General features: G+C 28.6%; 4 protein-coding genes across 7 annotated transcripts; all 4 read left to right on the top strand.

Moving 5' to 3' along the window:
• Nucleotides 1–1,042: 1,042 nt before the first annotated feature.
• Nucleotides 1,043–10,791, top strand: LOC129944469 (myosin-2 heavy chain). 3 transcript variants are annotated; one of them, XM_056053911.1, is made up of 9 exons: nt 1,043–1,465; nt 4,024–5,959; nt 6,031–6,214; nt 6,274–6,508; nt 6,573–6,840; nt 6,965–7,168; nt 7,234–7,405; nt 8,894–9,050; nt 9,922–10,050. In XM_056053911.1, exons 1-8 carry the CDS (start codon nt 1,447–1,449, stop codon nt 9,002–9,004), a joined length of 3,129 nt encoding a protein of 1,042 aa, XP_055909886.1. In that variant the 5' UTR covers nt 1,043–1,446; the 3' UTR covers nt 9,005–9,050; nt 9,922–10,050. The 3 variants fall into 3 exon arrangements, with proteins under 3 accessions (XP_055909886.1, XP_055909885.1, XP_055909884.1); XM_056053910.1 differs by lacking the exon at nt 8,894–9,050 and adding an exon at nt 10,174–10,791 and having other exon boundaries at nt 1,045–1,541; nt 9,922–10,101; XM_056053909.1 differs by lacking the exon at nt 8,894–9,050 and adding an exon at nt 10,174–10,791 and having other exon boundaries at nt 1,045–1,465; nt 9,922–10,101.
• Nucleotides 10,792–11,853: 1,062 nt separating this feature from the next.
• LOC129944470 (troponin C) lies at nt 11,854–13,648 on the top strand. Its single transcript, XM_056053913.1, has 5 exons — nt 11,854–11,986; nt 12,062–12,092; nt 12,406–12,549; nt 12,606–12,857; nt 13,392–13,648. The coding sequence occupies exons 1-5, from the start codon at nt 11,969–11,971 to the stop codon at nt 13,418–13,420; spliced, it is 474 nt and encodes a 157-aa protein (XP_055909888.1). The 5' UTR covers nt 11,854–11,968; the 3' UTR covers nt 13,421–13,648.
• A 2,219-nt stretch (nt 13,649–15,867) lies between these two features.
• LOC129947264 (protein rogdi) lies at nt 15,868–21,275 on the top strand. Of its 2 annotated transcripts, XM_056057767.1 has the most exons (8): nt 15,868–15,993; nt 16,215–16,286; nt 16,339–16,470; nt 16,527–16,684; nt 16,742–16,862; nt 17,299–17,508; nt 18,243–18,323; nt 19,571–21,275. In XM_056057767.1, the coding sequence occupies exons 1-7, from the start codon at nt 15,949–15,951 to the stop codon at nt 18,309–18,311; spliced, it is 807 nt and encodes a 268-aa protein (XP_055913742.1). In that variant the 5' UTR covers nt 15,868–15,948; the 3' UTR covers nt 18,312–18,323; nt 19,571–21,275. The 2 variants fall into 2 exon arrangements, with proteins under 2 accessions (XP_055913742.1, XP_055913741.1); XM_056057766.1 differs by lacking the exon at nt 19,571–21,275 and having other exon boundaries at nt 18,243–18,537.
• An 834-nt stretch (nt 21,276–22,109) lies between these two features.
• On the top strand, nt 22,110–25,992 carry LOC129948506 (3 beta-hydroxysteroid dehydrogenase/Delta 5-->4-isomerase type 3). The gene is made up of 6 exons (XM_056059532.1): nt 22,110–22,241; nt 23,609–23,774; nt 23,840–24,004; nt 24,576–24,851; nt 25,137–25,289; nt 25,350–25,992. Exons 2-6 carry the CDS (start codon nt 23,630–23,632, stop codon nt 25,775–25,777), a joined length of 1,167 nt encoding a protein of 388 aa, XP_055915507.1. The 5' UTR covers nt 22,110–22,241; nt 23,609–23,629; the 3' UTR covers nt 25,778–25,992.
• The last annotated feature ends 1,090 nt before the right edge of the window (nt 25,993–27,082 follow it).

Consider the following 27,082-nt stretch of genomic DNA (forward strand, 5'->3'; position numbering starts at 1 on the left):
ATGCTTACATTTAAATGCATATAGAAATAAAGAGTTAGTCTTCAAAAATAAAATGATTGTTTCATACATTTTTAAGGGAATTGTTGGTTAAAATAAGATGATATTGTACGCAGATCATTAAAACGAATAGTTGATTGTTAAGGCAACCTTAAGTGATATTATGTTTTTACACTAGGCAAAAAACAGTTTAAAAAATTATTGGTTGGTACCTACTTTCTTATAGATACAATTTTCCAATGAACTCTTTGAAAACAGAAATATTTTATGTACTGAATAGAGCACAAACAATACCTATTTTACTTATTCAATTAAAAGGTAAGAATCTATTTACATATATGACTTGAAATTTTAAAAATCAAACCAAGTTTTTACTAAAACTACGGAGCTCTTAATTGAAGCGTCAATTTATTCGTGTATACATATAAACCAAAAAAACAATGAACTCCATAAAGTTTCCGACAACCAGGTTGCTGAGAGGACGCTAGGTCTTATCTGCTTGACTGCATATTCCCCACGAACAAATTTAGTTGCGAGCAACTTTGCAAATTTGCTTACAACATACGGCTAAGACATATCGACCACAACATCGATGTTGTTTGACAGTAGCGTATGCTCTTGAGGCCAGTTAAACAATTACAGTTTATCTATTTTAACTTAAGGTTATCTTCAAAATGAAAAAGTGTCATCATCTCTAAAAAAAAGACGAAAATATTTTTTTTTTTTCAAATTTGTATATGGAGATACAGATTCATTTGAATATGCCATTATATATAATATAATAAATGGTGAAGCCTTTTATTTGATTAAAGTGTTATTAGCTATTTAGAAATGGTAAATAATTGTAAATTTTATATATTTAAAATTAAAAAATGTTTTAAAATATGTCTTGTACACAAACAAAAACAGTTTGCGTAATTTTCTGGTGTCGTGTCAACACAGCCTTAAATATTCTTTTCGCGTGAACACGTTCACTTTTATGTTTTGACACTTATACAGATCGAATAGCTATTGTGAATGCGAATTGTTTTATCAAATCGTCCATCACTCATTTTTAAAATGAAAAAAAAAAACATCAAACCGTCAGGGCTTGATATTGCAATTGATTTTTTTTGCAAAATTGTAAAGTTTTTGTTTTTTGAACAAAACGAACAATTTCGTTTGGAATGTTAGATAATACATATATTTGCCCTCCATTAACTATTGTTAGTTTTAAATAATCACTTATGTGTAAATATATCAAACAATTCGAGCCATTCGCTTTCGCACAAACTAAAAAATCGAAGCTGATGAGTTCGTTCGTACTTCATTTCGTATAACAGCTACAGCGTCGTCGGTCGGTCGGTTCGAAATCAAAGCCTGTGTAGAGTTAATTGTGTCTAAAATAATGTTATGTTTTTTTATTTTAATCTAAAAGATTTTCATTGAAATGAAAAGTGTCTACGTTCGATGCGTTTATTTTGTAAAAGTAACTATAAACTATTAATTTTTATTGTATTGGCTTTAAAGTGCAAAACTTCTTTTTCATCATTGATAGTAAAATGGTACTTTTATATTTATGCTATACTTTTCATAATAAACCAAATAAAAAAGATGAATTTTATGTCTTGTTGCAAAGAAAACACTAAGTTCAAATGTTTTTTGTATTACAAATTCCTGTAATTTTCAGCATGCCCTTGATGAGTATAGGTACATACAGAAAATTAGGCAAATAGGTCCTGATATCCAAAAAAAATAAAGGTTCATGTTTTCAATGCAATAACCTCTGCCCTTTTATATGTAGTAATAAAACCGAGGCATAAATGAATGTTCGCAATTCGGTATTAAGTCTAAGAGCTGATTACATGAAACAGTTTATCACCACATTCTTGGATATAATACAGTGATGGAACGATGTAATACAACTAGTCTCATATTCAAGACAATGTTATACCCGTACTAATAAAAGTGTAATTCATTAATTAACTTGGGCTTAGGCAGAATTGCTTTTAAATTTGAATGTGATATTTTTAAGGTATCTGTCTCAAATATCAATAACAATTACAAGCTTTTTTGTGAATTCACTAACAAAAGATTATAGGTACATAGGTATACTTAATTTAAGTTTTTATTTTCACCTATTTTCCTTTAATAAAATACTTAAAATTTTTGATGAATTAGTAGGTAATCAAAATGGAAATCAAGATAAAAACTTAATTCAATTTATATACCCACTAGGCCTTTTAATCTGTCCACTACTGTATATAAGTGTGAGATAAATAAACATAGTATGTAGGTGCCAAATTTGTAGGTAGCTACTTTCAGAACTTGTTAACTAAACTTTGTCAACTAATTTAATACATTCCTATAACTTCCAATCTACTGTTAGGCAATAGGAACCATGATTTTACTTGTAATCAAATATGAATCCAAAATTTGTTTGGAATGTTAGTTCGTTTATTGAATTTTATTTTATAAAGAAAGTACTTATTCTAAAAATGTTTGGAGTTTTTTTTATTTATTGGTTTGAGTAAAATTATTAGACGCACTTAGATTTTATGCAAAATCTTAATTTCTAGCTATTTTAATCAGGTTTCGAATATTGTAATGCATTTAAATTATTTTGTATGCAGAATATAAACTACTTCCTAGAAATAAAGCAACAGATTTAAATATTTTTTCAGTTTTTTTTGTTGTTATTTTTGTAATTTGTTTCAATATTTTGTTGAACCTCTTCTGTTCTGGGTGACATACTGTCAAAGAATGATTTGACTGTTTCCAGCATCTGTGGGTGGTGATTGCACACATAAATTACTCCTTCAATAAGTGACCGCATCTTTAGCTACTTCCCTATCCATCATCTTCCATTCGTTTTCAATTTACATTTGGTTACATTTGGCTTACATGGACTTTTCTCTATTTGATTTTAATATTGCAGACGCAAATGGAAATAGTTTTTTTACTATTAAACCGTACAAAAAGATCACTTCTTAATATCTACATATATCACTACTTTCATAAATAACAAACTCATATTTCACAATTCATCTTCTCAAGTGTAAAGTAGTAGATCCCCATGAGCGGCTTCAAATGAGGTCATTTGCAACTGTTCTAATACTTCAAGGAATTACTCTAGTGTAAAAATATGTACACAAAAGAAATTTGCAACCCTAGAACCTAGTATGAAAATGCGCAGCCAGAAACTGTAAGAACTAAAATATCATATTGCTTTTTGTCGTGTAAATTCTAAGCTATAATGATCACATCGCAATTATATGTTTTGCTTTTTCTACCTGTCTAATTTGTATTTACTTGTCTTTAAATTTACTGTAATTAATTATTTTAGTAATGTTTTTTCTTTTTCAATTACAATACTATTTTTTTGGAAATCCGATTTAAAGTGATTTTTTTTTCTTAATTAATGATTAAAAATAGAACAATTCCAAACAACATATTCTATTATAAAAGAATGTAATGAAGGTTTTTTAATAATAGATAGTACTTTTATTGAAATGCTTTTTATGTAAGATTTATTCTTTTTTATAATAAAAAAATTTCCAACATAACGTTTTTGTATTAATTTTTTAAACACAAAATTATCAAAATTTGAAAGTTTAATTTGCATGTACCAAGAAAGGTACCAGAAATAGAATACAAAAAAGACATTGTGTGTTCTAAATGCGAAATTTTAAAAGAAACACTTTTCTTGTACTTATTTTAAGGATGTAAGAAAAAAGCCAAAAGGGCAAGAAAATATACCATGTATGATATAATTTAAATGAGATTAATAAACACAAAATTAATTAGGTTGGTGAGATCTGGCAAATTATCAAGTGTTAAGTATTATTATAATTAGATATTGGTTGGCAAGAGATGCAATGCATAGCACCTTAACCCAAAATATTTGTAGGTACATTGTTTATACCTACGCTATTAGGTTGAACATATTGTTCACTGTTTATAATGCCCTTAGCAAAAACTTCTTATACAATATTTTGAATTCTGCAATAGTTGTGATAGTTGAAAAATTTTATCTTTTTGCTATAGCTATATCATTAAATACTATAATAATGCTGCAAATAACAAATGGAGACAGTTCTGAAGTGGAATTGAAAAACTCTGTTCCGATCATAGACATCCCCGATCAAAAAGAAGATGTTTGTGAAAATGTTTTAGAAGGCAAAATGATAAGTACAGAACTAAACGGGACTGCTGATCCATGTTCCAAAACTATTCTTAACTATGATGGAAGTGATAGTGGTTTGGATATAGCTACAACTGTAAGTCTACGTTTGCAACGCGCGCTAAGCAGTAATAGTGGTGATTACGCTAGCAGTAGCGGTGGGATAGATGTTGAGTCAAATGTCAACGATAATTTATCATGTGGATCAAGTATGATAAGTTGTACATCTGACTTATGCAGCGAACATAAAACAGTTAGTACAGTTCCTCACCAGAAAGCCAATTATGAGTGCTGTAGTGAAAATGGAAGCGAAAGCTCTTCAGTAGCTGTTGGATGTAAGATTCGGAAAACTAATAATGTCAAGAAAAAAGTTGGAGTGTTTGACCCAAATTCCAATAAATCAGTTTGGAAGATGAGCGATGGAAATCAACAAAGTACACAACTGAATAAAATGAGATCCCGTGTGAGTAACACATCACATACAAAAACAGAGAATTTTTCTTTGCAAATACGTGAGCGTGCAAGATCTCGCGAAAAAGCGGAAAAACCACTTTCAAACTCCTCAAGCAAAAATGGTACACCTCCATTCCGTTCGACTCCAGTAAGACGCACACCAAAGCCAGACTCGTTGCCAAGTGCTTTAAATTCCACAGTTTGCTTACAACGCGGTTCCTATCGTACTCCCTCAATGACAAGAGCACGTACACCAGGGACTCCCTCAGATGATGGACGCTGGCCTTCAATTGGAGGTAGAGGTGCAAGCGTTGGTATAGGTCCAAAACGTGGCACCTCTGTAACACCAGAGTTGGGGTCACTTAAAATCCGCGGACAAATAATGTCTTTTGACTCTAAGTGCTTGAATTCTAGTGGAATTTCATCAAATACTTTACCTCGTAGAAGAAAACAGAAATCAGTTGAAGATTTAAGGGGTCGAGCTTCAAGAAGTAGCTCAAATTCCAGAGATAATGGAATGGTTTCATCGATTACAGTAACGACAAGGAACAATATGGGCCCAGCGTTTTTTACACCTAAAACTTTTACTCCCCCAAACAAAGTTACTAATAGAAAAACGACTTCAAAAACAAGAATTTATCATGAGATGGGAATACAAACTGTTATGATTGGACACGATATTCAAAGAGCATTCGACGGCAAAACATGCCGATGCGTTCAAATAGATTCAGCTGAATTTGCAGAAAAACAAACGCAGTCAGATATAAGAGACATTGAAATAGAGCGTCTTCGCGGGGAGATACAATCGCTTATAAGTAAACAATCAGAGTTATCAAATAAGTTAGACGAAAAAACAATAAAAGTTCAAACTATGGAACAACAAATAATTAAGGAAAGAGAAGAAAAAATTTCAATTCAAAGAGAATTAAATCAAAACACTGAACGTGTGATCGGTATGTTAGAATTTACACGCCAATCGCAGCCAGAAGAAGGCAGTTGCGACAGCCTTATGATGTTAGAATCTCAAATACAGATGTCGGGTCACGAACTAGTGGAAAAACAACATGAAATTATAAAATTAAGAAAGCTTTGCCGCACCTTACAAGCAGAAATGGAGCGGGTATTGGTCTCACAAGAATGTCTGATGCAGGAAAAAATATGCATGGAGCGAGAAGCAGTTGAGCTGCAAGACTTCCTTCAGCATGAAAAAACAGCAATGTGTGATGCACTCAACGAAAGTGAGCTTGAATATAAGCATTGCAAAAAAATGCTCTCCGAAAAAGAAGAAGAGATCAAGGTCTTACGTGACGAGTGTCGTCATTTAGTTAGATTAAATGAGCAACGAAGGTAAGACTTTTATACCTACATACATAATATTAGTTTGTTACATAATTTACTTATTATTTTTTTCTGCAAAGGCAAGAAAACAAACTAATGCAATCAAAATATTCACTTCTTGAGTCAAAAATCAAAGACCTTAAACTCAATCAAAATACAGCAGTAAATGGGGCATCTATGGCGCTTTCAGGCCTACATGCTAGGTTGGACAACTTAGTGGAACAACTTATATCATCATATAATATATCCGAGCAAGATTTAGAGGTGCACATTCTACTATTTTGAATACAAACTTCACTTAAATTAACTTTTCTGTTTTATAGGATTTTGCATATCACAATGAAGCTTACCCCAATAGTATAAGCAGCTGTAACGTAACTCCTGAGTATGAAAATAATGCCGATGTGGGGCATACCGACCAAACTGATGGCTCATTGTCGCCGCAAAGAAATCAGTCATTTATTGCAGCAGTCATTAGTGCCATTCGAAATGCTACAGTTCCAACTGGTAAAAAATTCCGGTCGTTTAGTAGTAAACAGTCAGAGGCGGCTAACGGAGGTAATAAGAAATTAAATATCCTTAAAGCTAAAAAAAACATAGTTTTGTTCTTATTTTTATAAAGACGAATCTGATTCTACGGAAATGCTTGATTCTGAAACGGAACCCTGCCTCATGATGGACAACGTGTTAGAAGATGTGACAATGCCTGACTCTCATTCGCATAATATGGTTTCCTCAACAGGAATTGCAATTTCTCAAATAGAACTGCCTCCCGATTTAGTTCATGCAGGGGACGATTCACTTCATAACTTGTCGCAGGCAATTACAAATCGCCAACAAGCTGAATTGCAAATAACATCAACAGCTTTGAACGTAGTTTGTCAGTTGGGGTAAATAAATTTCAATATAAAATGTTTTTATTTTCGGGGCTAATGAGAAAAAATATGCATTTAAGTGCCATACAAAAAATTTTGTTTGCTTCAATAAATATTTTAATAAATATTTTATTTCCAGTAAAAACGTTGAGAACAGCTTGGTGGATGAAATAAGTTTCCATGAATCTGTTGCTGAAATGCCGTCTATTGTAGACTACTGTTCGACACAAGCACTTGTTGATCAAGTGATAGAGGTTGATAACCTTATTACAAAATTACTGAAAGTTTTGAGACTGATTCAAATGGATAACGATCTTTGCATTCAGCAACTAATTGTTGATAAGTAATTTAAACAAACAATGTTGCTTTTAGTTAACATAAAATAATGATTTAAACATTCAATTTCAGAAATAAACTTCAACAAAACAAGGAAGATATGTTGGAAAAACTCAAAGATCTTCAGGATATGAATAACAAGTTGCAGGACGAACTGATGGATGCTACACAAGAGCTAATGATGAAAACCGCAGATCTTACTACTTCTAAAGCTGATATTCAGAGACATAGAAATGAAATAGATGTAAGATTTTAACCCGCGATACTATTTATCTATTTAACCAAACTTCAAAAATTTAATCTTTGATTCAGAAAACATGCATCACATTTTTTCAGTATTGTTTTTCTTTTTTTTTGTTAAATTATTTTTTTTATCAAGTTTCATAAAAAGTGATTCACTTTCTTATAATTTTCGGTGTGTTCGTTTTGATATTATGCTAGCTATGGTTAAGTAAAAAAATATCTATAGGATTTTCAGTCGCATCATTAAATTTTCTCATGTCATTAAATTTTGACTTAAAAAACACGTTCACACATATGTAGGTACATAATTTTTCTATGCCGATAATTATTTTGCCATACATATTTGATTTTGTAATTTTATTTTATTTGTTAAGTTATATAATATAGTAATTGCTGAGAGACATAAATTTAAACATGCGTTTTTAATATCTTGTATTTCTAACATTAATCCGTTAAAGCTCAAGATTGTGTGTGAGCTGATTTAAGGTAAAGGGTCATTTTGGTTTAGCTTCCAGATAACAGTAAAAATGCAATAACTTTAATGAAATCTCTTTAGATTGAAACATATGTGATGTGCACAAGTTGCAAAAAAAAAATCAGAAATAATATATTGGATATATATTGCCATCAATTCGCAACATATAACTAAACCAAATATTCAAATTATTATTTAATAAAAAAAAACATTTGAGCAAGATCAAGTATGTCCATACAAATATGATATATACTTTAATAAATTGAATTTAATTGAGTTCTACCATAAAAGAAATACTATCTATGTATGTTTATTAGGTTTTATTATATAAAAATGGAAACAAGAAGCAAGTTTGTCAGGAATGACATTAGATCGAACAATTAGGGCCTGATTTTTTGTAATCAAAGAAAATGGAACGGAACACTTATTTTCAACTTTGATGGCCAGAAATGTTTTCGATTTTAAAGTTTTATCCTCACCTTTCCTTGTTACAAATCTTCAAAAAAGTGGGAAGCGTCATGTTTTGTATCAATATTATATTAAGTTTTTTTCCAAATTTTAAGACTGTGTAAGAGTCATATAAAATACAAAAGTAAAGAAATTTAGCCAAATTTATCAATTACTACTACAATTCCTTCTGCAGATGTGTATGGAAAAGGCTTAATATATACAAATATTTTTTGATATAACACTCTCTCTTCTAATTGAGAATTCAAAAAATGGTGGCTTAAGAAACTGTTTTGTTAAAACTTCGTATCATTAATGTGTGGTCCATAACATTAACCAACAAAACGATGCAACAAACAACTTAATTCTGTTCAATATAATAGTTAGTAAAAAGCGGTTTTGTTATTTTTGACACTTAAAATGTTTTTAACGAAGAGCCGTTTTCACATATTTTTCAAAATCTACTGTTAGCTGTTGGTCTATAAATTTGTAAGCTTTATGAACAATTTTATAGATTTATAAGATAGTTTGTAAACTTTGAGAGTCACAGTTTTTATTACGCTTTAGAAACGGATCGAGCTCAAGTTAAATTCTTGCAAAAAAAAAACTGCGGCAGGAAACGAAAACAAAGAGACGAACGGCGATGTTTCTTTATTCTTTCGCAAGATAAGTGAATAAATGGATTTATGGTCAACTTAACTAAACAAAATGAATATGTAAACAAGTAAGTACAAACATTTTTATAATATGATGGTACATTGGATATGGATGCAATTGTCTAGTTTATCAAACTAAATTAAAACCAGATTTTCTACCATAAAAAGATGTTATTTTAATTCAGACCCATACCAACTGATTTAGTATCATAGTTGGTTGGAAGAATGTGTAGATGTTAGAAGTTATTAATAGATCATTTACTTATACGCCCAAAGGTTTTCTTAACACTCAAGCTTTTAAATATTTGGTACACAATACCCAGTTTTGTTTCTAATTAATTTAATTTCTAAGAAATTTTGAATAAAGTTTAAAATACAGACATATGGACCATTTTTAAAAACCAACATGCCTTCTGTTTCGAAACCCTTAGATCTTAACAAGATCTTGTTAATTAAGTCTACTTACATATACCTTAACTTGGAATACATGTAAATTTCAGCAAAAGTTATTTAGCTTTGTAATTTATATATAAAACATTTATTAGTAATCCAGGGACTCGACTCAGAGGATTGATTTGAATGGCTCTGAATTTGGTATGCGATTTTAATTAATATATGAATGGAAATGACAGCCGTTAAATTAATTTAAACATCTTCGAATAATAAACGTCTACATTGTCTTTTAATTTTTTTTCTAAGTTAAAATATATACTATATCTGTTTTTTGAGTCTGAGCACACTCGTTATATCATGTTTTTAATTTAAAAGTTGTATGTTTATATTTTTTAAAATGATATTGTTGTAAGCAGACTTATTTTAATTTTTTATTTTATTTTACCATAATATCGCACAATCGCCTTCATATTAAATGTTCACGATCAACATATTAAGCAAATAAAGGTTACTTGTAAACTTACATTTTCTTTTTTATTTGAATAGAGACTCAATGAAGACATTTGCCAGCTCAGTACATTATGTAGTCAAAATAATTCACAATGCAATTCTTTGGAGCAAGAGGAAACAACGGACGGTATTTTGAGAATGTTAAAAAACTGGAACCAAAATGGACGTTTTGAAGAAGCAGATCTTAAAGGTTATCTGGAAAGCGTTTGCATTGAGGTACTGTTACTGTTATTTAGATTCTATTTTTAAATTAAACACGACTAACATATTTTTCCGAACTACACACAGCCCCGAGAAACTTTAAAAATTCAAAGAAACTTTCTATCTGTTTCATATGAAAAACCAATACATGAGATTCGTCGACAGTGTGAATTGATAAATAACGCTTTAAATGTTCTCAATAAACTTGAGAACATTGTTCGCGAAAATCCATTACTACTTCAATTGCAGCTCGACCTTGAGAAAGTCAATGTGGAATCCAACAAGACTCTTTCATTTTATTCATCATCTTCACAAGAAGATATTAACGCTAATGACTCATCAGTAACTTTAGCTAAAATTAGTTGCGAAGATTCCACAAATCAAACACCGGATTAAAAAGGAACAAAATTGGTTGGTATATTTTTCAATTACAAATTTAAAATAGGATGTTTAAATTATAAAAGACAGTATGACGTCCATTTTGATTGTACCTAATTTAATTTATGTTATATTATTAACATACCCATTACTATTAAGAATGTCCGATAAAGATTATGCTTTAGCGAAAGTATACAAAAATCTCAAAAAGCTTGCCAATTGAATTATCATATAAGTCATAAACAATAAATTATATACAATAAACTAAGTCCGCATTTATTGCTTTTAGATTTGAAAAAGTATTTAATAAAAGTTAATGCTCATTTATTAGTTTTGTTTTATTGAACACCGACACATTGTAGATTCACTAAAGGTTAATCTATATTACATAAGCGTTAAGTTTTTGTTTGTTTTTAAAGGAAAATGTTACTCTCTGTAGTGTAAAAGTGGTAAAAAATAAAAAAAAATATATCTGTATTTAAAAACTCTTTTTAATGATGGACTGGAACATAAAAAGAAAGTTGATAAAAAAACAAATACCCCCAATGTTAAAGTATATATTTAAATTGGTTTCTCTAGGTTATGATGATTATGACCCGTAACCGTTAAATATTTAATGTATTTTTTGCCTTCAAATTGACAAATAAAAACCTAAATCTGAATAAACTTTAGATCAATGTTTGAAACGCAGTGGCTTTTGGGATTATAATTTTATTAATATTTTACTTTATTAGTAAACGCAATATCAAGGTATAGCTTATATTTTTTCAAAGCCTTATTAGCTAGGCCATTACGGAATCTGTGGCAATAACTACGTAACATGGAATAAATTTAGAAAAATCTATATGCAAAAGTAAGTGGATAGATTATTATTTGTGAAAGAGTCTATCGAGAGAAATCGATTATAATATACTTATTTTTTAAATTAATATCACAAGTGTGTATCTTTTACTTTGAAAATCTACATATGTACATATAATCTACAAATAAAATGAAAACTATAAGCAATTTACATTATGTAGATATTATTATTATTTATACGAAACAAACAATCCCCAACAATATCGCACAAGCAGTGTGTATAGAAAATACATACATTTAGTGACGAAAAATGCACCCACCCTTTATTCATAGCTATTTTTTGGTAAAGCTAACATCAATTTCAAAAACTCAATAAAAATAAATTTAGTGTTAGGCGTGAAATCTCAAAAAATTATATACATAACACACATACTATAATACCATTCCATAGTTCCATTTCGCGTCGAACAATGAGATTTTCATGGAACTTAAGTATTTTCGAAAGCAAAACATTTAACGGATGTATTTTTGGTTCACGCATACAATGGTGTCACGCTTAAAATGATGTTGAAAACGCAAATTTCGATGGAGCTACAAATTACGTTTTGCTTTTAGTTAAGGATTGATCTTTGAGGAATCTGGTGATTTTCAGTTCGGAATAATTTTTCTTTGACATAAATCGAAATAAAATAAATAAAATAAAATGAGTACTCCTTTTGTTGTAAGTGCAATATTTGTGTGTTTGAATTAAAAAGTTCGGAAATAAAAATGTAAATTATTTTATTATTTATTTAAGGATGAAGATCTTACTCCAGAGCAGATTGCCGGTAAGTAAATAATGTAGATATGTTCTTTGTAAAAATAACACTTACAAATTATACTACAGCAACCATTTAGGCGTATAATATAAAAATCCATATATGTATGTACATGTTAGATGATGAATAAAGTGCTTTAAAAATCAATAAAAATTAACATAAAATAAAATATGGGGGACTTTTAAAAATACTCATGTATACAAATTTGCATACATATATAAAGTTTAAGGACTTTATTTTGTTAATAATTTATTATCCCCAAAAATTTGCTCAAAAGATTGAAAAAGATTTACAAAAATATACGTTTTATGTGTTCCTATAGTTCTTCAAAAGGCTTTCAACAGTTTTGACAACCAAAAGAGCGGATCTATCCCAACCGAAATGGTAGCCGACATTCTACGCTTGATGGGTCAGCCCTTCGATAAGAAAATTTTGGAAGAACTTATTGAAGAAGTTGACGAAGACAGTAATTAGAACACATACATTTGCTTTAGAGTTTCACTTAGAAGAATTTTTTAACAGAATCTGGGCGTCTGGAGTTTGGAGAATTCGTTCAGCTTGCCGCCAAATTTATTGTTGAAGAAGATGCGGAAGCGATGCAAAAGGAATTGCGCGAAGCTTTCCGTTTATACGATAAACAAGGCAATGGTTTCATCCCAACTTCCTGCCTCAAAGAAATTCTTAAAGAATTGGATGACCAACTGACAGAAGCCGAGTTGGACATTATGATTGAGGAAATCGATTCAGATGGTTCAGGAACCGTTGATTTCGATGGTGAGTAACAACTTTTATTTTCAAGTTCTATTTAAGATTTAAGTCCTAATATATGATATTTAAAACAGTATGCATTAATAGAAAATGGCTAATCTAAAAAAAATAATTTCATATTTTTATTGCGGTAAAATCTACATTTTTAACAACATAATAATATATGTATGTAAAAACAACTAATAAAATATTAAATTATATTTTTAATACCACCGACCACTCCCACGGAAAATAATCTCGAAAAGTACTATGATTAAAATAATTCCAAATCATTAACATTCTAAAAATAAACAATAAAACATTCAGTAGAAAAAAGCCATATTGCTGATTTGTTTTTGTTTTTGTTATTTCCATGAAACTGAAACCATTTTTCGTTTATTTTTGGAATGTATTTGTGTTCAACAATTTTTCGATGTATTCATTTAAAATCTATTTCTGATTGAAAATACTCTGCCGTTAGGTATATTTTATCTGCGCACATGAAAAGGTGTAGTGAAAGTAATATTGCTAGCAATTAAAATCGTTTCTTTTTGTTTACAGAATTTATGGAAATGATGACCGGGGAATAAACTGAAGAAGATGGAAACACCACCTGTACTTATTTCGATCCTAACTCTTATTCACTGTTGTAGTGAATCTCTTCTGTTAACAAAAATATTTTACATTAATTCTAAGTTTTTTTAAAATATATTTGTTTACTTAATTTTAATAGTAACAGCAATTACATTCTCAAAATGGAGCCTTTTATTAATTATGAAATGGGAATAAACCTTATTTTGGAACTATTAAAAAGTAAATTATTTTGAATGTTGTTTTGAAAGATAAGTATGTATGTATATAATATGCAACTCGGTATATTTTGTTTTTAAATTTTTGAACTACAAAAGTATTACGACTTAGGATTAAACAACTTCCAATTTAATAATTAATTTGGTACTAATGACGAGAACCACGATCTTTTGCCTCAACCATTGTTTTGAATAAAATAGAATTGGTTTTTGCCGAACTCAAACAGTTAAAATGAGAAGCACACTTTTTCGAGCACAAAATATTTATTTTTGGTGGATTTTTTATTTTCGTCGAAAAAAAATGTATTCTATTTGCTACCTATTCCATAAACAATATTTAAAAAAAATTGCCATGGCACCTAGTCCCATACATTGTGTATTACCAATAAAGAATCAAAACTATAACCACGTGTATGTACACATGTAGGTATACATATGTATTTTATAATTTCACATTAGTGGAACATTCCGTAAAAATGGTTTTACAAAAACTATTGATTAACCCTTTTCAAACTATAACAATACAATTTCTAAATAATATGTTAAAACAAAGAATTTGAACTTCAGGTAAGCATACAATAATCAATAATTAGCCATCAAATTTTCGAATTTATAAGGTTACTTATAGCTTGTTTTTATTCCTTATACAGATTATACATATACAAAGTAAAGTGTATAATTTTGAATTCTATCGAAGGGACTACAGTTGTAAAAATATATGTTAACAAAAAGGTGTCAAAGCACAGAAAACGAATACCAGTAGACAGACGTTGAAATGACTTCAAAATGTTTGCAGTCGGGAGCAGACGCTTAAACAAACCGAACCAGTACATATCTATGCTATTTAATTTTTGTATTGTGAAGATAGTGTCCTAAAATATATGTCAAGTAAAAGAATTAGACCTTTGAAAATGAAATTATAATTGCAGACACTGCGAATACTATTGCGTATAAATTTGTCAATTAAATTATAGAGATAATGTATTGAACTACAATAATGGTTTTTCATGATCACACTAACGTGTCAGAACAATAAATCTTATTTAAATGGTTAAATATTGTAACGTCATTGGTACCATTTAAAAACCTATTGTTTGGATAAATCATCTTTCCCTCAAAACGCAGTTTAATATTGCTCAACGTACCATTTTCAACATACATTTATGTTCTACAAAAAATATTTGAGTTTTCTATTTCTGAGTACATTTTTCCCAACTACCAGTTTTTAACAAAAAAAAACATCTTTCAATACGATTTGATGTTTTTTTTTATAAATAAATAGTATTGACTATTGCGGCAGCGGTGAAGTGGAAATTAACAGTTTCTTTCAAAACGAAAAGGCCAGGAATTTTATTTGACAAAGATAATAAATAAATACTCTGTCAGAGATTTAATAAAATTGTAGGTATGCGTTTATTTTTATTATTATTTTTTATTCATTTATTTCGAAGCTACAGTTAAGAAAGAGAAAATTGTAAAATTAGCAATCAATAACTTACAACAATCTAAGTTAAAACTTATCTTATCTATATCTTATTAAAAATGCTTTTCGGTCTACGAACTAACTTTACATAAATCCTAAGAAATGTTTTTTTATTTTTAGCAAAAAAATGGGTTTTTATGATATATTTAAAAATAAAATTCCAGGAACCTTAAAAGTCCACAAATTTGGTTTTATAGTAGGTTACGGAAAAACCGTTATCCGCGTTAAAAAAGTTGTAGCAACAATACAAACTAATACTTATTTTAGTTTAGGCAAAAAATATAATACCCGAGAATCGGTTGAAATTTGGCAAAGTAAAGTCAATTAAAAAAAGAGCTGAAATGAAAAAATTACCTTACAAGTTTTTCGACTTAAAATACTTCAGGAACTCATCGTTGCTTCTGTGGGACGCTCTGTACATACAATACAATTAATTTAACTTCTCAGAACAGTTAAGGTAGGCATTTTGGTGTTTTTATGTACATATTGTGTAGGTGTGTATATATAAATTTTTGATTTTTTATGAATTTAATTTAAAGAATGAAGTTTGTTTGTTTTACATACAACACTGTTACATAAAATACTCAAAATAATTAATACGTTTAAGTTTCTATAACCGAACATTTTTCCACGAATGATGTGATTACTGATTTCACGTAGATACCTTATAACTTATTGACTTCACCACGGTCAGCTGTTGGATGTTTTGTGGGGTAATGACAACCGAAGTTCTCTATCTTTATTATTTTTTGTCTCAGGTTAGGTTTGATGTTTGCCTGCTATGGTATATGGTTCTATCTTATTATCGTAGTTTATTAATTTCTACATGTCAAAAATGGCTGACACAGAAAAAGACGAAGCGAAAAATTTAGTAAGAATTTATATTTATTTGAATTTAACTTAATGTTTGTATAATTTAAAAAAAGAAAATAATAATCCAAGCAATGGAAGTTAAAACATGAATGAGAAATCTTAGTTTGTAGCGCTACACATCTCTTTTGTTATTGATTGATAAGTGTCAGCTGATAGTACTAAGCAATAAACCAAAATAATAATTTTATTTAATATTAACAAGACTTATATAATTTCCAGCAAGTTGAGTTCGAATGGGTTCTTCGTGATGAGGTGCACCCAATACTCAAACAACTGCGGATGATCCTTATCGTGAGTAATACATTTTTAAGTTATTATGCTAGTCTTATTTGTCTTATCTCAGGAATGTGCACATCGCTTCCCAGTGCCTCTCTATGAAAACGAAGGAAAGAAGACGGAGAAATTTGTTTTAATGGCTCCACACGATCAATTAAAGTGTTCAGTAACTCTTACGGGAGACAGCATTACCCAAGCGGTGCGAAGAAGTGCATGATGATAAAAATAATTTTAAACTTATTTTATTTATTACAGGATATCAACTTTAAACTCCAGAAAGCTCCTAATCAGGTGCAGAGAACTTCAATTACACAAGATTCTCCTTGGAAGTTACAACAAGTTCAAGATGCTGCTAACCATTTACAGCAAGCAATAAATCATATTGACAATGTTGACGAATCTTATCATTTTAAGTAAGGAACTATTTATTTGCTATGTTCAATGTTTTTAACTGCAAGAAAACTTTGTAGAACATCTGACGAAGTTCTTCACATTGTTGGAGATATACTTGGTGCCTTGCAACGAGGTCGTACTAGTCTGGTTATACCAAAGAAAAAGCCAATCGATGAACTTATGAAGGGAAGGAACATGGTAAACGAACAATATGAAGATAATAGTATAGTTTATTGGAATTCCGAATATTGTTATCACAAGGCTTTTGATCTTGATTTGAATTTTACCACAGTACATATGAATTGCATGATTGATTTCTGTTACTGCAAACATTACATAATACTTTACAAATTCCTATCATTTAAAAGTCTACTATTTAACTTTAATGAAGAGCGATTTTCAATTTAATGTTACTCTTTTCTCAATTTATTATTGTAGTTCATTAGAACAATAGCATCTTCCAAAATAAACAAAGCTGACCTGCGCTATTATGCATGATCATAATAATTATTCTATAAAGTTCTTCTTAGTTCTTCTAGAATTTTTTTTAAATATTTTTTAGTATCTACTTTCAATTTTATGAAAACTTTTATTCTAATATACTCAATGAAATCCAAATTATGTTTTTCCACAGAAATCACTTGCACCGAATCTGCCTGAGGATCTGGCTATAAGCTTCTATCTTCAAAGTCACAAACTTATAATCGCCGTGTATCAATTGACAAACATTCAGGGAACTATGAAATTTGACTCTTGTCAAGCTGAGTTTTCTGTTCCTTGGTTAAATGAAGTGTTGGTTTTATTTACTGTTGGTTTACAGCTTTGTCAACAATTGAAAGATAAGGTAATACTACTTTCATAAATAGCTTCTGAAAAGCCGAGTTATTTAAACAAAGTTGGTATATTGCAATGAACAGATATTGTAATATACCAACTTTCATGAACACTAACAACTAAAAAAAAAAGTGTCCTTGCTGTTCACGATAGTTTGTTTTTTAGTTTAAACTTCTTAAGTCTAATTTATTTATTGACTTGTTTTGATATAAATATAAATAAATATTATATTAAAGTTGTATCAAGACACGGAACGAAACTTAAGAAAGCATTTTTTGCATCCAAAAATTATATTTCAATTAGAAGTAATTAATTGTTAAATATGTTTTTGTTCTTTTTAAGTTTTATATTGTTGAAAACTTTAAAAACAATATTTGAACGCACATCAAAAGAAAAAATACTTTTATTGAGTAAAGTAATGAATAACATCATTAACCAAATTTATATTTGAACGTAACACAAAAGATATTAATGACAAAGTATTGCTATATATATTTTCTTAGCCGTAAACAAATTTCATTGCAAACAAATGTTTTGTTATTTTTTAACATGTGTTTACTTTTTTGCTTTTTGTATAATTTCACTTCATATTCCAGTCAATCAGATGTTTTGATTTATTACGTATCATAACTTTTATACAAAATATTTTTAAAGAGAAATGCAACACAAAATTTTGTTTTATTTGTTTGGAATTTTGTCATCATCATGTTGTTTAATTTTTGTTTAATTTATTTTGCATTGCAGATATCCGTGTTTTCGCTGTATAAAGACTTTACAGTTGGGTCCCGATCACCGTCTGCGCTTTCATATTAAAATAAATTATCAGTTAAGTTTAAATTTATTTTTGTCTTTATATAGTAGAAGTTAATTTATTGTATTAGCTAAAGTTGTCGATATAGCAATTTTATCGAAAACAAACAACTCTCTACCGTAAAAATGTTAACTTAATAATAATTTTTATATGATTTAATGTTTTAAGTTTTATTTTTTTTTGTCAAAAAAAATGTGTATGCTAAATAAAAATCATTTACAAATTTGACATATTACCTTTAGTTTTACTGATTATATTACATTTATTTTGTATTATATTTTTCATGAACAATCACATATTTGCTTTTTTTTGTTGTCAAATAAACCATGCCACGAAATAGATTTGTCTTATTAATACGTTTTGGAAATTTCTTAAAACTTCGCTTCCACTTACCTGCAAATTTCATACGATTTTCTGACGTACCAATGTTCGAATTTATGAAATAAATCTTACGAAGAAATAAGGAAATATTACACTTGTGGAATGGTTCAGAGAAGAGATTTTTTGAAACGAAGAATTTTTGCACTAAATTGACTAAATATCTAAACATACATTTTTAATTTAAATTAAAGATTTAAAAAAAGTTTCCCTAGGTATTCATACAAAATCTAATTACGTTTTGTGGTGCTGTTCACAAGGTCGAGGGATTTTAATCTTTGCTTTTTGTTTAACATTATTTTTAACCACTGAAAATAAACCTTGACTTAAATTTTCCAATTCAAGATATTCCAAGACCTTCGATTTCAATACGCAATTAAAGAAGATCAAATTATTTCTTTGCTTGCGACGAAAAAATGTGTGCAACAAAAATCATGAGATCTCATTTTCAGGTTCACATTAAGTATATTAAAGATATGTTTTGTTCATATACGACAAAACAAACTTTAACAAAATTATTCCAGCCAAACTTTACAGTACGTACACCTTGTCTTTGTATCGGCATCATCTATTCAATAGGGATTTCCTTATTATTGAAATATTTCGGACGTTTGATTTAACAATTGAAAGAAACCTGTTCAGCAGCTTAGATAGAACACTTCTTTTCCAAAACGAAACATGAAAAAACTTGTTTTATTAAATAATCTTTCAAACATAAAAAAAATTTTAATTCTGACAAATAGTTTACATTTTATGGTCGATTTGTAATCAAAAATTAAAATATACATTCAACATATGTATGTATATATGCATACATATGTAGATACATTTTCAAACCAAATAGAAAAATGAATTCTAAAAACATTTATTCTTTTATCTACAGGTAATGATCTAAGGACGACTCACTTCTGACACTGGAGACAATGTTTATCCTTTCAAGTGGATTTAAAAACATGTATTGTTTTCTTTTTCTAAATGCGCCTTTATTATCAAATTAATTACAATTTGATTTAACTAACTTCCAAAGTAAAACTAGGCAAATAGATGTTGCAATTTTACCTTGACGAAACAATAACATACTGTTCCAATGACAATAATAATTATATGGAGTGGGTGGTCAATGAAGATAACTAAATGAAACTACAAAATTAATATTGATACAAATTTAAACTACATATATTATTGCAAAAAAACACAACATTTACTTATTATTGTATTGTTAATTATGATTTTATGCATAATAAATACATATACTCGTTTAATGTAAACAAGAGAAAATAAACAAAAACGAAATTTTTTAGGATATTGGTAACGATCCGGAAGATCACCATAACTACTATGTACACATTATAGCATAGAATCTTTTAAGATCTTAAAAGATCCTATAAGTGTTTCAAACTTTAAGTTTAGCTGTCCAATAGTATTTTCTCCTAACTTAAAAACTCCTAAAAAAGAGTTAATACATGTGTGGAGAAGTATATATATAAAAATAATACGAATTCTAAATAGACCCTATTTTCACTATTAAAAGAAAACCTACATTCAATTATTGTTAAGAAAATATAATAATAAAATAACAAAGTTATGTATGGTAGTTTTCTTATTGAAATTCGAAAAACAACTTTAAGTTTTAAAATCAATGAAATAAAACTTGGTTCAAATTAATAATTAATTGAACTCTACAACTTGACGATTGTTTAACAGTTTCTTTATTACTAATAAAAAAATCCAAAAGATTATATAAAGTGCAAATATCGAGTAAAATATTACCTTTTCGTATAATATTTTGGAAAAGTCGTTTCTTTCGAATTTGTACAAATTTCCATAATTTCCAGTCAAGTCCCATAGAAAAATCTCAGATGTAGAAGCTGAAAACAAAATGGGTTAATATTAAACATATGAAAGAGGCAACACTTTTTAAATTTAATTAATATCCTCAATTTAGAAATAATTTATTTAAATTTTCTATCATTAGACTTTGATTAACAAATATTAAGTACTTATGTACAAATGAAAACAGGTCTTTGTAAACAGGTCAAACGAGGAGAGATGTTAACATTTTTGAAGCTAAAAACCCAATACCACTTATACAAAGAATTCCTCAAATTTGGTTTTGAAAAACTACTCAATAAAATTAATTAGCTGTTATACGTCGATGAAAAATGTTATTGATTAGATATTTGATACACCCATACTAAAAACTGATATCACTTTGAAAACAAACAAAATAAAATTACGATATATGTATACCTATGCTTTGAAACACTTGTGAAGTTTTTAAAATGAACTCTAATCTAGCTTAAGGATTATTTTAAAGAAGTTAAATTTAGTTAGAGCTTTCATGTAATTAATAATGTAACTTCATAAACTTAAACACTTTCTTAATCCATATAAATAAATAAAATTAGCCGTGTTTTGTTAAGAGTCAATTGTTTAAAATAGAAATAAGTATACAAAATATTTATAAAATAAAATAACATGCGTTCATATATAACAAAACATAAAATGTTCCAATATTTAAAAACAAACGTTAATTTACTAAATACGAAAATCTGATGAAGCAATAAATAAACAAACATTAAAAACAAGTTATGCTTACATGTTTAATTGCGATTGTTATTGTAAAAATCAGTGTAACTATTGGAAAACTCCGCAATTTGAGATAAATATAATTGCAGGTAAGACTTTTTATTTTCCAAAACCATAAGTATAAGTTCTTAATACATTTACACCTTTTTTTATTGATTTAATGGGACACTTTTATATACATAAATACAAAAATGACAATCTTTATAGAAAAATGCGAGCTTAAACTTTTCAAGTATCTCGAGGATTTAAAATATTTCGTAATATTTTTGAAGGAGATTATTCTAGAAATTTAAAATAGAACAAAGTAGATACCTTTTAGATATCAACTAAGTTTTTGAAAAGCAATTTTTTTACCAAGAAAAACGATTTATTTTGATTTCTCAAAATGTTTAAAGTTGTATAATAGTTGTATATATTTACTCAAAAATGATCTCCATAAAAAAGTTAAAGATTTTCAGGCAAATATTATTTAATTTTTGAATACTACGACTAGTATCATTATAAATAAGTTTTGAAATTAAAAGTTAAACACTCTTGTTTTTTTAGATTCATATTTATTCAAAAAATAAAACCGCATTTTATTTTTTAAACATCGAATCCATAAATGTTCCATAATTTATAAAACTTTAATTCTTTAATTTTGTCTTATAATGTAGTTATGAATTTTTAAAATGATAACTCAGTAAAATTGATTTTTGAATTGTTAAGTCACAATATTTGTTAACAAAAAAAAAAAAAACACTCTTATCCCCATGTCTTTGATAAAACTTAGTTAAGCAAACGGAAGACCTTCCCCTACCATGATTATAATCACAAATAGTCTCATACAGGTAAACAAACAGTTTCTGGTTATTGTATCTGGTGGTATCTAGCCGTGTCTAAGATGCTTAGCTGGTCAGTGTCGAATTGTGTAGTGAGTGCGCCAAACGTGAACTTCGTCTTTATTCAAGTTTCTATACCTACAAGTGAGTGGTAAATTTTTAATGAGGCTGTGAAATTTTATTCTACCATTTTTATTGAAAAAAATCTTTTAAAAACACTATGATGAATAACTGTGGAAAAGTGAAAACTTCATTAGTGTACTTTGATGTGAAGCATGAATGTGTGAATTTCCCTTGAGTTAATACAAATCATACTTTTATTTTCTATGAAATAAAAATGATTCTCATTTTTTCAAATTTTGTGTGTTACAAAATTGATTCCGCAATAGAATTATCTCAGTGAGACAGCTGTTAACTTTTTCATATATTTGTACCTGTTTTATACTAATTAAATATGTGTGTTTGTAATTTTTCAAAACAAAATACCTCACATGAGCGTATGCTTAGAGCTTGTTTTTTTTTAATGAGTGGTATTCGTAAGTCAAATATGCGTTACTTCTTAGTCGTTGATCTTTCAAACTCGTTTGTTTTTTCTCCATATTATAATTAATTATTAATTTCCTGATTAGCGAAAGGGCCTTATTTTAAACATGCAAATATGTCAAGGTTGAATTGTTTCCTCGACCTTTTATAATGTTATTGCAATGGTGTGAATGCGATGCGTTTGTGGTGTTGTGATGAGATCTGCACAATGCATGTGCGCCAGAAAAATCTGCGCAAAGTTTTGAAGAATTAATGTTGGTAGCTTAAATGAATGTATAATTGTGATAATAACAATATAAAGCCTTAAACAAAGCGGAAGTAATGATATGATTCTTAAACTTACAGATTTTATTTAGGTTTTCAACTAAATAGAAATAAACTTAAAAATTAGTATATTATACATTATTTATAAAGAGACTTAATTCGAGTATAAAAAAAGATATTTTCAGGGATTTGTGTGTTTTAAGGAAAAATTATTATTTGAAAGTTTATAGCTTTTATTTTTGTTTTACAAAACTTAGTGATGAAAAGTAATCAAACTTCAGTTATTTAAAAAAATTATTCTTTTGTAATATATTCTAAGAGCAAATTTCTCTATAGTGAGGCCTACTCTGAATTATGTATATATGAATTTACAGAGGAACACAATTAGAAAACTGCTGCAGGTTTTCCCAAATATCACTTTTAAAAATTAAAAAGATATTTCCTCCTGCCGATCAAGGGAAGGTTGTAGAAATTCAACTACTCCAATTTCTTTAAACTAATTGCAATTCCATTCAATGATGGAAACCAACGAACAAAAAAATAATATTTATATTTTAAATAAAACAAATATTTTACCCTGCTATATATATAGATGGTAAAACCGTCTTACAATTATTTGAAACCGCTCAGAGTTTGATGAGAAAACTAAATTTTTAATATTAAATATTTACTTACACAAACATACATACATATATTTATTGCAGAAAAACGTAAATTAAATAAACATGGCCGTCAATGAAACTGTTCTTGTCATCGGTGGAAGTGGTTTTCTGGGACAACATTTTATAAAATTACTTTTTCAATTTAAGGACGAGCTAGAAATAAAAGAGATTCGGTCTTTAGATAAAGAGCCCTTCACAAACAAAATTGGTAATAAAATGGTATATTAGATATGTATGTGTTTTTTAATTTATACTTAAAAATGTTGAACACAGGGGATTTTGATACTTCCGAATTGGTCACATTCATTGGTGATATATGTGAACCCGAAACTTTATCACCAGCCTTCATTGGTGTAGACACTGTATTTCACTGTGCCGCGTACGTGAACATTCAATACCCTCCAAATTATGATGAACTTGAACGCGTTAATGTTGACGGTAAGTATCCAGAAACAATTTGAACACCATTTTTAAATTATTAACACATTTTGGCGGAACTAGTACAGATACACATTTCGGAAGAAAAATTATGATGAAAAGATATCTTGTCGAAACAAGTTTGTGTTGACGATCTGTACTTGCGCGAACTGGGTAGGTACTTAACAAAATAATAAGTATACCTACAGCTTTTCGTGGCCTAGTTTACTTTATTAATTTGTTTACCTAATTACCTACAAATAAAAATAAAAAAATCTCATTTAACGGATGATATGTAATGTTATTGCATGTTTTTATTACATTTTATTAAAAAAATTATATAAAGTAAAATAGCATATCTATAGAATTTTTGAGTCACTTTGATTTATATAAGAGAAAAAACATTTAAAAATATCGAAAAACACAATTTTTGCCATACAAATGTCCGTTTTAGGCAGTTGTTTACTTTAATTTAAACATTATCAATAAGTCAATGCCTACCATTAAAGTTTAAGAGGAAAAAGTTAGAAATGTATTTGAATTACAATTATATATTTATTTTTCAATAATTAACATTTTTTTATAATTATAGGTACGCGGTCCGTAGTTGATATGTGCGTGAAAAATAACGTCAAGCGATTGTTGTACACGAGCTGCGCATCTGTTTGTTTGATCCCATTCAAAGGCAGCACTTTTTCCATTATAATAAATCAGACTGAGTCCAAGGCCAAGACGCCTGTTTTTAATACACAAAAATCACCGATAGATTTTGATAAGGGATTTCTTATACCAGGGTACTCATCGTCTAAATTAAGAGCTGAAACAATAGTGCTAAACACATCAGGAACTACATTAAGCAATCAAACAGGTTAGTTCCTCGAAAATATTACTACGTACTTGTAAGGTTGAAGCTGTTCCGTCTTGGCCAGTTAATTAAAATTGCGTGAAGACATTTTTTTTTTAAATAAAATATCGCTAAATTTCTACAACTTTATAAACAAATTTGGGTAGTACTTATATTAACTTAACTTATTTTTAAAAGACGTTCAACTCTTCAACATTTCAAAACTAATAGTATATGCCAATAAATTGTATGTATACAAACATTTCCAAATTTAAAAAATCATAACCTGACAATTTACAATACTTAAAGATTACCTTCATACGGTTGCAATACGCCCACCACTTACATATGGAGAAGGCGATAATCATTTTGTGCCTGCAGTTTTCAAGTTTTTGTTAAAAAGGGGCAAGGTTTACCCGAGAATTGCTGGTTCAGGGGGAAAACAGCAATTGGCCTATGCAGGTAAGTGTACTCAGTTGAAATTCTATAACACCAAATAATTATTAATACAAACATTTTCAGGAAACGTTGCATGGGGACACATTTGTGCTTATAAAACTTTAAAATCAAAGCCGAAAGCAATTGCAGGCCTTCCAGTTTTTATAACAGATGACACTCCTATAAATGATATGGCTAGATTTATACAGAAAATGGGAAATGCTACCGGTACACTTAAGTTCAAGACAAGTTTTTGGTACATACCACACTTCATTTTTTACTTCCTTGCATTTCTAACTGAAATGTTCATTAAGGCATCAAATCCTTTGTTCAATTATAAACTTAATTATTCCCTTCGGGCAATAGCCTCGTTTACAGCATCAGTTTTATTATTTAATCGTTTACGGGCCGACATACACATTGACTACGAACCACTTTTTGATGAGAAAAAGTCATTAGAACAAAGTGGAAAATGGTATAATAAATGGTACCAAGAGTACATGCAGAATTAATACAGTAATTTGATTGACAAACTTGTATCGTGTATAATTTAAGTGGATAAAGGAATTGAATAGTAAAATTTATTAAAATTAAAAACAATATTGTTATGTGTATATAAAATTCTTGTGTTCATTTGAATATCAAACTTCAAGTTATGTCAAAAAATTTGTTCGCTCTTTATTGTTAAAAACATGAAAAAAAATATAGTTAAGCTAATTAAATTTAATACTTGCCGTTTTTAATTTTTTATAACCTTTCGTTTTAATCCACAGGCATTTTTATTAACATTTTCTAAAAAGGTCAAAGTGTAAAAGAAAAAGAAAACACGGTTTTTAACATTATCTGTTTTATTTGTTTAATTTTTTCCAGTATATCGTAATCAATATTTTAATATAATACTTTTCACATACACACGGCACGTTGTGAAGAATTTTCCACCATATTTTCCCTACACTTAAATTTAAATTTAATGTATGTTTATTCTATATCTGTCCCTCTTTATATATATATGATGTTTTTTCTTAAATATTGATTTAAACGTTTGCCTTAGCATTCGTTTATATTTTATTTTTCAATAAAAATTCTATACATTTTGTTGTAATTGTAATTATAAAGATAAAGTAAAATGAAAACTTTGGAAGTCTTAAAAGACTGCTAAACAAGTTTTCTTATCTTTTTCGTGTATGCTGTTCTTTACTAACAATAGTTATACATTTTTGCACTATATGTCTTTTACAAAATGTTCAATTTAAATTCTTTTTTGATTTAAATATATATATTCCTTGTATATGGTATATGGTTTGAGTTTAGTCATCAGTAAATATGTTCAACATGTTCATTAAGATAAAATGGCTTGACATTACTTTTTGTTGTTTCTAAATACAAATCGTCTTGTTTACAAAAATTAAAAGTTTTATAATATTATTCTTGTCTATCAATATTGGCAACATGAATCTGACGATTCACTTTCTTTTATGTACACTAATTTATCTTGTCAGATTCTAGATACATATTTTTAAAAAACATTGATCACACTAATGACTACAATGTATAGTTACTCTAAGCCAAGGGTTGTTTTAAGCCTGGGGAGGACTTGTAGACATGAAAAGTTTCTTCAAGGTATCAGCTATTACTCATGTTCTATTTTCTAATTAATTGATTTATTTATGCTAAGAATAAAAGCATTATTGCCTTACAAAATGTATCTACTTGCAAATAGTTAATTTGCAACGATTATCTTCATTTTAAAACTATTACAGTTTATATAAGTTGGGTAAAACTTTTAGACTCTGTTTTCTTAAAATCTATATGTCATT

This window comes from Eupeodes corollae, chromosome 2 (genome assembly GCF_945859685.1).
Source record: "Eupeodes corollae chromosome 2, idEupCoro1.1, whole genome shotgun sequence".
In the NCBI taxonomy this organism is placed as follows: domain Eukaryota; kingdom Metazoa; phylum Arthropoda; class Insecta; order Diptera; family Syrphidae; genus Eupeodes; species Eupeodes corollae.